This window comes from Rhinichthys klamathensis, unplaced genomic scaffold, assembly GCF_029890125.1.
Source record: "Rhinichthys klamathensis goyatoka isolate OS25496 unplaced genomic scaffold, OSU_Roscu_1.1 h1tg000015l_1, whole genome shotgun sequence".
Lineage (NCBI taxonomy): Eukaryota > Metazoa > Chordata > Actinopteri > Cypriniformes > Leuciscidae > Rhinichthys > Rhinichthys klamathensis.
This window is the reverse complement of record NW_026606567.1, coordinates 2,082,398-2,094,858: the sequence shown is the minus strand read 5'-3', so window position 1 is coordinate 2,094,858 and position 12,461 is coordinate 2,082,398. Positions and strand designations below refer to the sequence as shown.

Below are 12,461 nucleotides of genomic sequence, written 5' to 3'. Positions count from 1 at the left end.
TTCAAATTCTGGCCCCACCTAAGTTTTAGGAAGAGAGTTCCTTGTAATATGGGACCTTCCGAAAGTCAACTATCTTCGTTGCCTTATCAATTCTCAATTATCTTCTTCGTTGGTGTGTGTCTGTGTATATTTATGCACCACACACATTATATTATGAATGTTATATTCTAGTTATATAATTATATAAAAAAATTGTAGTCAGTAAAATTATTTTTAAGAATGTAATACTTTAGTTCAGCAAGTATGCATTAAATTAATCAAAAGTTACTATAAACACATTTATAATGTTTCAAAATGTTTCTATTTAAAAAATGCTGTTCTTTTGAACTTTTTATTTATCTAAGAAACCTTGAAAATATAATGAGAAATGTTTATTGAGCAGCAGATCAGCATATTATAATGATTTCTGAAGGATCATGTGACACTGAAGACTGGATTAATGATGCTGAAAATTCAGCTTCACAGATTATTATTTAGTATTAGTATTTCACAATTTCATCTTATTGTTACTGTTTATGATATATATATATATATTAGGGCTGTCAAATGATTAATCGTGATTAATCACATCCAAAATAAAAGTTTTTTTTACATAATATATGTGGGTGCATTGTGTATAATTATTTTATATACACACACATGCTTGTATATATTTAAGAAATATTTTCATGTATATACTGTATATAGATTTATATATAATTTATATTATATATAAATATAAATATTTTATATATAAATAATATTTTTTTCTTAAATATACATGCATGTGTGTGTATTTATATATATATACAAAATAATTATACACAGTGCACCCACATATATTATGTAAAAAAAACTTTTATTTTGGATGTGATTAATCGTGATTAATCATTTGACAGCCCTAATATATATATATATATATATATATTTGTGTGTAGGCCTGTGTGTGTGTCTGTATGTATGTTTATATATATATACATATATGCATATACTACTGTATATACATATATTTATATGTAAGTGTATTTAAATATTTTGGATTGCAAAACTAATGATTTTAGCATACTAATGTTTTGTCTCTGAATCCTACAGTGGTGCCTCTGGTTCTAAAAGCTCTGATATATGACGAAAAAAGGGGAGCATGCAGTTTGGGATCAAATGTACGTGATGCAGCCTGCTACGTGTGCTGGGCTTTCGCCCGTGCCTATGAGCCAAGCGAATTAAAGCCTTATGTCAACCAGATTGCCAGGTACGATCCCAACACCACCACTGACTGAGACATTATGCATGTTATTTATGCCATTCATGAAATTTGCTAATTAAGTTACCAACCTTAAGTATCAAACTTTGGTTAATATCTCATCCCATACCATGTGTGCAACAGACCTACATTTCGCCCTAAAAAAATAAAAAAAATAAATTTAATATATTACTCTTGGCTCTTAATTCACAGAGCTAACTTTACTATGTTATTTAAACTCAATAGATTTCCTGCCGTATGGCGTATGGATCAGATCTAGAGTAATTCATGTTAAATATGAATATATGAAAAATGAAAATATTTTTTTTTTCTCAAATCTGGATAGCAAACTGACTCCTTGTTCGCCCACTATTTATACAAGCATTTGGCGTGACCTTTCTTAGATCTCTGTGAAGGTGTTTTTGGATGTTCTCCAGTATAAAAGCTCTATGCACCACAACCAACTGTGGTGAGAGCTGATCTGATGTCAGTGACGGGTGAAAGTGACGGCTCAACTTGGGTGGCTCTGTTGACAATATGGTTACACTTTCTCTCCAATGAAAATAGTTTTTTTTTTTTTGTAAGTGAGGCTAGGCAGCAGATCTGCAGCACACATACTGAGGGCTATTTGTTCTTTAGTCAGCAAGCCCTACAGTGTGTGGCAAGATGAATGGGCATTTTATTCACCTCACTACCTGGTAATTATTTTCAGAAAATTCTGTCACAGCAAATTATATTTGATAGAAGATTACGCTTTGATATAATTCTATCTTAAGCATCCAGTTTTTTTTCCGCACTTTTTTTCTCACTGGACAATGATTATAAGAGCCTCCTCTCATACCTGTTCTCCTAGCTGTAGTTATTTACCGGCTTAAAACCAGTTTATACACCTTACAGCTCAAAACCTCTCCCTACTGAGGAAGTAGTTCAGTCGGTTGGTCTATGCATCTGCTAGAACATTAAAGTACTCAGTATGAGGAGCAACAACAATGAACTGTAATGTACAATTAGCTTTTTCAGCTCTAATTATGATATAAGAAAAAGTGTTTTAGCAAGGCCATGCTGCTCCTTAAATCTGTTTTGTACCTTTAAAATATACTGACAAACACCATAATAATATGGGAGGTAAAGAGAAGTCCACATGATGAATCAAAATTCATCACAAGTAGCTTTTTTCACATGCTGAAGTAAATACTAATATATAGAAGGTGTGCACAGTGTCATACAAAAAAAAGAAATCATGGTAACACAACACTAAAATAATGCAATAAACAATAATTTAATAACATAAGACCCACAACTGATAACAAAAAACTAAGAAAAAACAGAAATATTAAAATGAAAAACCATCAATTGTAAAGTGTCACACGGGAAATGTCTGTTTATGGCTTTTCACTGTAAATTATCAGATGATTTGTTCCTTTTTATTTCCAACAACTGTTAAAGTAATTTTGGAATTTAAGGTTAGATATAGATCTATTACAGTTTGTTTACCATATATAGTAAGGCTTATGATAGTAAGTGCGGCTTATTGCATTTAAACGGCCAAATACACACAAAAGTTATGTCAGAAGGCCCAACTTGGCTAGTATACTCATAAACACTGTCGGGTAAGTAAACGTAAACAGTTGAGAAAGAAAATGTAGTATATTGTATTCATGCATTCATTCGATCTTAAAGTAAAAGCAGCCTAATAATCATTCTGCCGTCTGTGTCATTAATGTTAATCAAACAAAAGACAAAGAAATTCACTCTGCTCTTGACTGAATAACATTTGTAACTTTAATTTTAAGGATTCGTCTTTTTAATTTAGTTTATTCAATGTAGTATTTCTGTACCTGAATACAACTTTCATTTGTTTCTTTATTCTGTTGTATTTATTTGTGCTACTATTACTGTATATTATCTATTTATCTTTTTTGTTTAGTTTAATTGATCATTTATTTTAAGTCATGTGACGTTATGTTCTCTGCATGGAGGAACGTCTGACAGTCTCACAGCTTGTACTTTTTATTAAAACAAATAGCATTAATAGTCATTAATTTTAGTTAAGATATGCTATGATACATTTTAACATGGATTGTTAATCTTATTTTACGTATTGTACCTAGACTTTATAATGTAACATTAGATCATAAATATTTACCTCAAAAGTCATGGATAAGTGATGAAAATGTACAGGAAAAAAATGTGTATGAACCTGACCAGAGATGACAAACTTCCCAAAGTTGATCATTTAGACAGAAAATTATAGGAATGCAAATGCTGGGATGCAAACCTGAAATGAGAACCATTAACCAATGAGAACCACTCCCTTTGATTTGTCAAAAAACTAAAACAAAAGAACACAAAGTTCCAAAGAAAATTTAAGAATCTTCATATGGCTTTTTATTTTACAGTTTAAGCTCCAAAACAACAACAACAAAAAGTCTTCTGAAGTCATATGGTTGTTTTGTGTGACAATGACACCAAAATAATTACTTGACAGTCTTCACTTCTGCCAAAGCTCTAAAATGGACTACAACAGTTGCACACCTGCTTAAAGATTCTTCAAAAATGGAGTAATGCTTTGATACACATGACTGATGAGATTGTTTTACACTGATTTTCAGAGAAAATCTGCAGAATGAATTTCAATGCGTTAACCAATGTTGAGAGTACTGTGCTGTTATTGGTAGCTGAAAGCATTATCAAATTAAATAATGCTTAAATACTGACTAAAACAACAAGCAAGGGGTGGAGGCTGTGTTGATTCTTTGGAAATCTGCACAGATTCCATGTGGTTGGAATGTCTGCCAACGTATGAAAGAAAATAAGTTTGTGTTCTTTCATATTTTACTGTAGCAACCATGAAATGTCATGGCGTTTGGCCAAGTTCAGATCTTTGTTAGAAAAAATAAATAAGGTTGTGACCTCATGTTTATGCTTTTTTGTTTTGTAGCTTTAGGTTCGGTGTTAAAAATGACATATAAGCAACCAGGACTAAATGTTGAACCAAGTGAACCGAACTACAAGTGTGAACACACCCTCAGGGCTGTCGCTAACAACTATGGTAATCGACTAATCTGTAAAAAAAATGACGATTGAGTAATCAAAAAATAAATTTGTGGTAATAAAAATAACAGTGCAACACTTTGCTATGAAACACAAAGCGCACTTTATATGTGTTCCCAAATGCACGTTATTGGAACACCAAACAAACCGCACATGCAGAGACTGAGTTTGTGTGGTACTGAGTACTGTGAGTTGAGCAACTCTTAAGACGCTGGAAGAAACGTGCAACCTACACGCATATATACTGTATAATTAAAGCACCACGCTATACTCAGAAACCCGCAGCACATATATTTATTTAATGTAATCACAACCTTTATGATTTTACAATAGCACTAAGCAGGGCTGCAACTAATTAATATTTTGATAATCGATTAGTTGGTCGATTATTACTATAAACGTCGTACATTTATATTCAATTGCACGCTGTTATTCCTTTACAGTTACTACTCTCATAAAATACTTCAATTACATGTAGACTTGTAAACCTAAATTTAAAGTAACACCAAGTAACTTTTCCTCAGCGGTCGCCCTACAGGTTGGAAGCAGAATTGTCCATTACTGCTGTCATAAATAATTTAGCCTTCCGCAGCCTACTGTAGCACGCACACGCTCGCTGTTTATCCAGCACTGGCTTTGGAATCAACAATGGCAGACATTCCAACCTGCAAGAAGTCATTTCAGGGAGGTATATCTTGGTGACTGGATTGTTGACAGGGGGTGGCGTGTTGACTAGCTTTCTTGAGGCACACTTGCAAGGTCTCTCACTCTCTGCCATGCTCGCGCTATGTATGTTATGCGCGCAGTATGTTCTGTCTCGCATGTGCGCTCTAGATTCCGGCAGATTTGAACTAATTTGCGGGCATCAGGGAGACGCTATAGACTTGGGATGTCTGCAATGGCCATAGACAATTTGAGGAAGTGGTGGGGGAAGTGACGTATGCCGTAAAGCAGTCGAATTTTGTAGTTCTTTTTGTGCTCGGGTTACTACCCGAAACCCGAAGTTACATAGTGCGAGTAAAAGCGATACAGACCACGTCAGGCTGTGGCAGAAGAGTCATTTAACCTATTTTAAGTCGATGTACCATCACAAGGGTCTTGGAAATATATTATGAAGGTTGAAAAACTACATAGTGTTACTTTAACGTCCAACAACAGATATTTCAGCAAAATTACTATTTTTGCGCTGTATATTAATTGTCTCATCCTTTAATGCGCCGGCGCTCATCCGGTAAAGTCTGAAGTTCAACGCAGACTGTCAGGATGAGCATTCTTGCAACATGGAAATACTCGCGTGAATTTGTAACATTTACAGATAAGGATATAACCGTAAAATGCAAGTTTTGCACTGAGGAAACATATCTCACACATTAAATAGCACAATCAAAGCGCCTGACAGGGCAAACCATGTTAAACATCATGCTTATGCATTAGCCTGATGCTTAAAAGGAAGAATTCTCATGTTTTGGGGTGGCTTGGATAACGCACCTATCCCGCAACAGCTCACTCCTTTTCCTCCGCTATTTTTATTTTGTCCATAGAAATGTGTTAATCAGTGCGGTAATTTGACGCGACTGGCGGAATTTTTTTTCATTGTCCATTAACTAATCGATAATGACATTCGTTGTCGATGATTTTCATTTATTGATTATTATCGATTTTATCGATTAGTTGTTGCAGCCGTATAAAACTGTAATAATGCGGTTATGGATTCTCGTCCTTGAAATGCGCCATTTCTGGGTATTGAATTTAAATTAGGTATCGTGACAGCTCTAACAGCGAGTATTTCACGGATCTTTTTCAGATAGCTAAGGTTTTTTTTCTGCGGTGTCCCACAAGGACGTTGTGTATTTGCTTGAACTGTGGTGCTTGCTATTATTACTCAGACTTATGGTTAGGGGTTTTGCTGTGTAACTGTATTCTTTAATTCTTCTAGCAATTCTGCCATGTTCGTTTTGTGTGGTGATGTAGTGGTGAATCAGCTCAGCGAAACCGTTTCATCAGCAGAAAGCATTTTTTTTTTTTTTTTCAAGGTTCAACAGTAAGCCTTTCAGTCACCGTAACATAATGATATTACGAGAATGACAGCTGAAAGATGCTCTGCTACTCCCCCTCTCACTGTTTAGGACAAGTGCGGGCCTGCATGTAACTGACTGTGCTTTTTCATTGCTCCTTCGGTTTGTTGGCCCTCCCCGTAACTTCCCTCCTCCCTACCCCCACGGTGCTGCCAGGTTTCGTCTGTTGTCGTGGGTTTCGGTCACCATTTGGCACCCAGTCTGAAGGCCTGTCGAGTCCTGTTCTAATTTCATCACCAGTCATAGGCTGTTTCTATGAGCTTACTGACACTTTCAGAAACCGTGTCATTGCATGAAACTACGCTATTGTTATTTTTTTTTCCTCAATTCTTTTTTTATATATACATTACCATACAAAAGTTTGGGGTCCGATTTAAATTATTTATTTATTTTTACCATTTAGCAAGGATGCATTCAATATATCAAAAGTGACAGTAAAGATGTTTACGTTGTTACAAATAAATGCTGATCTTTTGAACTTTCAAAGAATCGTGAAAAAAAAAAAGAATCACAGTTTTCACAAAAATATGATCAAACTGTTTTCAACATTGATAATAATAATAAATGTTTCTTGAGCATCAAATTATCACATTAGAATGATTTCTGAAGAATCAGTTGACACTGAAGACTGGAGTAATGATGCTGAAAATCCAGCTTTAACCACCGGAATAAATTACATTTTTAAAATATTTTAAATTAGAAAACTGTTATTTTCAATTGTAATAATATTTCCCTTTTTTTTTTTTTTTTTTTTTTTTTTTTTTTTTTTTTTTTACATGTTAAAATCTTACCTACTGCAAACTTTTGAACAGTAGTAGGCTATATATACAAAAGTTTACCAAAAAAAAAAAAAAAAAAAGATTCTTAAGAATAATAAATCATCTATGGTCTCCTCTGTTTCACAGCATGTACATTTTCAATTTTGGGACACTTCATTTATAGGAAAAGTTCACTCAGATATGATGTCTATCTTTATTGACTCAAACTAAATCTTGTTCCAAATATATATATGACTTTCTTCAGGGGAACAAAAGGAGAAATTGGAAGAAGTTGTACTGGTCGCTCTGGTTTGTTCTTCACACAAACGTATTGTATGACTTCGAAAGATTTGAAATATAGCAAAAGTTGAATGAAAGAAGAAAGTTTTTTGGAAGAAAGTAAGTAAGAACTGTCTCTTAAAGTCGACTACACTGCACTTTGCACAAGCAGACGTTTTCAGTGGTTTCCGTAAGGCATTATTATAAAACAATAACAGTGGCGCGTCTAGCTCTGCATGCATGTTCAGTCCCTGTCCATTTTATGCTGCTCCAGGCCACTATCAGTTGTTCATCGAAACCAGCACGGCCATGTTAAGCCCGTAGGCTTGTGCGTGTGTACTGGGTATGTTTGTGTACTTCATTCTCCCAGGCTGTGAGTGACGGTGGGAATACCTCGCGGGCACGTTCACACAGCTCGATTGAGGAGGAGGAGGAGGAGGAGTGGTGGAATAAAGGGAAAAGAGTGCAACAGGTTTATGGGGGCACTGAAATGATAGATGAGTTTTGAGATGAGAACTACACACTAGTTTTTTAATAATATGCCTCATCACTGGGGGTGAAAGATGTGAAGGTTTAGAGCTGTACATGTTTGAGTGAAAGCGGTAAATGTGCATCACCTCAGGCTGCCAAACTAACAAAATCAAGAGATAGGATACATGATATATAATAACAGTTGTCCTAGTATATATATATAGATAGATAGATAGATAGATAGATAGATAGATAGATAGATAGATGTCATTCTATCTATGATCTTTCATTTGTTTCTGCCTTTACAGTGCGCTGGTCATCGCAACTGTGTTCGACAGGAACATCACCTGCAGAAAGGCCGCATCTGTGAGTTTATGCTGAAATTCTTTTTAAAGCTGCTTTAAAACAGATTAGAGATTAGAGATGACCATAAAGGGGTATATTCAATTCTAATATGCATTCCCTTTTTTTTTGTAACTGGAAATGTGGAAAATAGCGTTTTTGACAAGGAGTTTGGTAAATGACCGAAAATGTTTGCTTAATGTAACATCTGGATAGGAGAAAGTATTGTAACAGGGGAACGAAATTCACACTTTTGCACACAATAAGACATTTTAGAAAATGTAATGTTTGCTTCCTTTTCTTTTAGGCTGCTTTCCAAGAGAATGTGGGCAGACAGGTACGACGAAAAGAAAATACACTTACGTTAAGACTATTCATGTCCATTATTAACACCTGCATTGATTTGTAGTGTGTGTCTAATCTGATCCTCTGAGATATCCTGTCTCCACAGGGCACTTTCCCCCATGGCATAGACATTGTCACAGCGGCGGACTACTTCACGGTCGGTAACCTGAATAACTGCTACTTGACTATTAGGTGAGGAGTAAGGAGGTGACAATGTGTGACTAAGAGCTGTTTTGGTGTGCTTAATTGAACTCTATTGTTCCTCAGTGTACATGCCTCAGGTAGATCTATAATACACCCCATTTCTCAGGACAATCAGACAAATCAAAGCACAATCACGGTATGTTTTGAATGCATCTATGAGTGATGCAGTGGTTACGCTGTCGTGTCTGTCTTGTCCCTTTCTTGTGTCCCACCCTTCTGAAAAATGCCACCATTTGACTGTGTCATCTCAATGTAGTGAAAAAGTAATGTGAAAAATGCTAGCCTTAGGCAGCAAAGAGCCATACTCGAGTCTTACCGCTGAAAAGATGGGTCTCATTCCACTTTCCAATGAACTCTGGTGCAGTTCCACTGAAATATGAACGCAACAAAACAGGACATGATGACATGAACCCTAAAAAGGACAGAATTCTCCGTTTTTTCTCGTCATAGTCGCGATGTTGCCCATCACAGTTGGGTACAGGCATCAGAACTACGTGTCCTCGCTGCAGATCTTCGTTTGTGTGTGACGGAGGGATTCCTGCTGCTGTTTTGACTCCTTTACACATTTTATAAGCTCTTCACAAGTTGCCAGCTCCATCAAAAACCATCATATTTAGGCTATGCACACACAACCAGCACATTTAGCCCAGAACACAGCATTGTTGACAATGTTCGACAAGTTCTGTCGCAAAATATACATCACAAAAGCCTTTTTTTGCTTTGTATCTTAAAGGGATACTCCACTTTATTTGGAAATAGGCTCATTTTACAACTCCCCCAGAGTTAAACTGTTGAGTTTTACCGTTTTTGAATCCATTTAGCCGATCTTCGGTTCTGGCGGTACCACTTTTAGGTACCTGGCGGTACCACCGTCTTAGTGGACGATGTAACTACAGAAGAGTCAAGTTTTAAATAGGAAAAATATCAAAACTCTTTGGTCATTTTTTTTTTAGAAATGCTAATGGTCTTGTCCACTTCAATGATGTATGCTAAAAGTGGTACCGCCAGAACCGGAGATCGGCTTAATGGATTCAAAAACGGTAAAACTCAACAGTTTAACTCTGGGGGAGTTGTAAAATGAGCCTATTTCCAAAAAAAGGGGAGTATCCCTTTAAGATTCTGTGTTAAAAATGACAGTGAGAACGCAAAGCGAACCAGAACTAAATGTATTTTCTTTTTTGGTCTGGACCAAAGGAACCAAGATAACCGAACTACAAGGGTTAACACACTCTTAAAGGCGACGTCATTGAAAACAGATTTTTCGTGGTCCCCTAGCAGTCTGGACAAACCTTTTTAGTAAACATATGCTTTAAAACAGTAAAACTAGGCTGTTCAGAAACTGTTGACATCAGAACAATAGGCATGCTTAAGGTATTTTCAGTCCTACTGTCGAGATCTTTTGTTTTGGGACTTATTTTCTTGGTTCGATTCCCTTTCACAAGGCAACTTTTCAAAACATTCCAAAAGTCTCATGCGAGTAAAACTGACCTCTCAACGCACCTGTTTGTTCCTTCATTCATCAAGATGGATTGACAAGTTCGTTTTGTGGAGTAGCTGTCGTTGCACACACACATATAAATACATATAAATGCATATAAGCTATGATTGTTCCTCAAACTGAAACATTTGATCAGTTAGAGAGGGAATCAAGGCTTCGTCGTGACCATTTAGTCTTGTTGATTTCTCAGGACAAGCTAATTTGAGCCTCCAAATTCCCTAGCATATGACCGCCTACATGCATATGAACAAATCATAATCCTTGTCATTTACATGTGGCAGTGGCAAAATCCCCCTATTGAATACTAACAGTCAGAAATGGCTGTGTAAAACTAATTCACAATTTTTTTCAGTGTCTACATCGCTGGTTTTGAGGAATACACCAAACCCTTAATTGACCACTTGGTGGCTATGAAAATCAATCACTGGGACGGGTAAGTAATCGTACTGTTTCATTTGGATTTTTTGTTTTTATAATTTGAACTAAAGCTGTGTTTGCATTTATTAGGGTGATCAGAGAGCTGGCCACGAAAGCACTGCACAATCTAACTGGCCAGGCTCCTGAATACATGGCCAACACAGGTGAGAATAGTGTTCATTTTGTCAGCTTTTTATTTTTTCATTTAGCCTTATGTACTTTTCATTTTATTCATTTTAGTTAACATTGTCCTGTTTTTGTTTAAATGTCTAGGTATTTCAGCCAAGTTTTAGTCAATGAAAACTGTCCACATGTTCGCCATGCTGCATAATGGTTAAACTGATAATAACGATTAGTTTGCCCAAGATCATAATCGCAACGATTTATTTTTTTACATGTCATCAGAATTAGTGCACTTTCCCCCTATAAGCCCAAATCAAGAGAATGTCATGGTTTATTTTTCCTCATTTTAGTTTCTGATTTATTATAGGCTATGTATCATATAAATTAGCACACTCTCTCTACATTATGAAAACTGGTAAAACACGAAACGTCTCTCAAAAATTTAAACGGTGAAATTCTTAATAATTCCAATCATTCTAAATTACTTTCATGTTTTTATATTAAAGCAACAGAAAATTCAGCAACCACAATCGCAAACAACGTATGCGAGATCCATGTTTGGATTTATTACAGTTCATCACTGATAAAGCGTTTTCAATTAATCCCTATGGAAATGGAGCCAGCGCGGTGTGAAGCTCAGCTTTCATAGGAATGAACTGGAAATGCTCACTCTGCTCCGCACCAGTGGACACTTAATTGCTGGGTTCATTATTATTCATAATGAAAAACACAACCATTTGCAGGTTCCCTATTAGCATTGGGTTTAAAGGGATACTCCACCAGTTTTTCTTATTAAACTATGTTATTCCCTTAACTAAGACGAGTTGATACATACCTCTCTCGTCTCAGTGCGTGCACTATATCGCTCTGTATTGCCGCAAAACTATGTTAGCACTTAGCTTAGCCCATGCATTAAATATGGGCCAAGCAGAGAAGCGACCAAACACTTCCACGTTTTCCCTATGTAAACACAGTTACTCGAGTAGTGTAACTTGACCTGGGCTGGTGACACAAAATAAACCGTTGCGCTTTTCTAAGCGTTTAAAATTGATGACTATATTGTATGGCGGAATACCATAACAAGTGCTTTTGAGCACTTCGACTTGGCGCAATAATATCTTCACTCGTGAAAAGTCCCGGCTCCCGCTTCCTCTCCCCCTCCCTCTGACATTTCCGTCAATACAACCAACGTGACATGCGCCGGTAGTAGTAGTTCGAGCGGAGTTGACGAAGTAACAGGTTGTTGGAAGCTAGTTAGCTTAGTTAGCACAGGCTCTCAATTTCGGTCGGCATCTGTTCGCAACAGTCACACTTGCACCACCAATTGCTGTTTGCCCGTGGTCTTTCGCCAGCTCCGGTCTGTTCTGGATCATATCTTTCTTGCCTCTCACGGTCCATAAGAGCTAATTCCTCCTCCGTGTACTCGGGTTCAAACAGATATGGCTCTGGGTCTTCTACAAAGAAGTCATAATCATCTACAAAGTCCGCCATTGCAAATGATCTGCAGTTTGCTAATAGCACAGCACAGGTAGTAAAAGTCATGTTGGTTGTATTGACGGAAATGTCAGAGGGAGGGGGAGAGGAAGCGGGAGCCGGGACTTTTCACGAGTGAAGATATTATTGCGCCAAGTCGAAGTGCTCAAAAGCACTTGTTATGGTATTCCGCCATATAATAT

General features: G+C 36.5%; 1 protein-coding gene across 1 annotated transcript in view; it reads left to right on the top strand.

The window, feature by feature from the left end:
- tbcd (tubulin folding cofactor D) overlaps nt 1–12,461 on the top strand; it is a 52,943-nt gene that overhangs the window by 18,459 nt on the left and 22,023 nt on the right. Inside the window, exons 14-19 of the mRNA XM_056272504.1 lie at nt 1,072–1,228; nt 8,165–8,222; nt 8,506–8,535; nt 8,650–8,735; nt 10,598–10,678; nt 10,753–10,826. Of these exons, the coding sequence (XP_056128479.1) occupies nt 1,072–1,228; nt 8,165–8,222; nt 8,506–8,535; nt 8,650–8,735; nt 10,598–10,678; nt 10,753–10,826 (486 nt within the window). The remainder of the gene's footprint in view (nt 1–1,071; nt 1,229–8,164; nt 8,223–8,505; nt 8,536–8,649; nt 8,736–10,597; nt 10,679–10,752; nt 10,827–12,461) is intronic.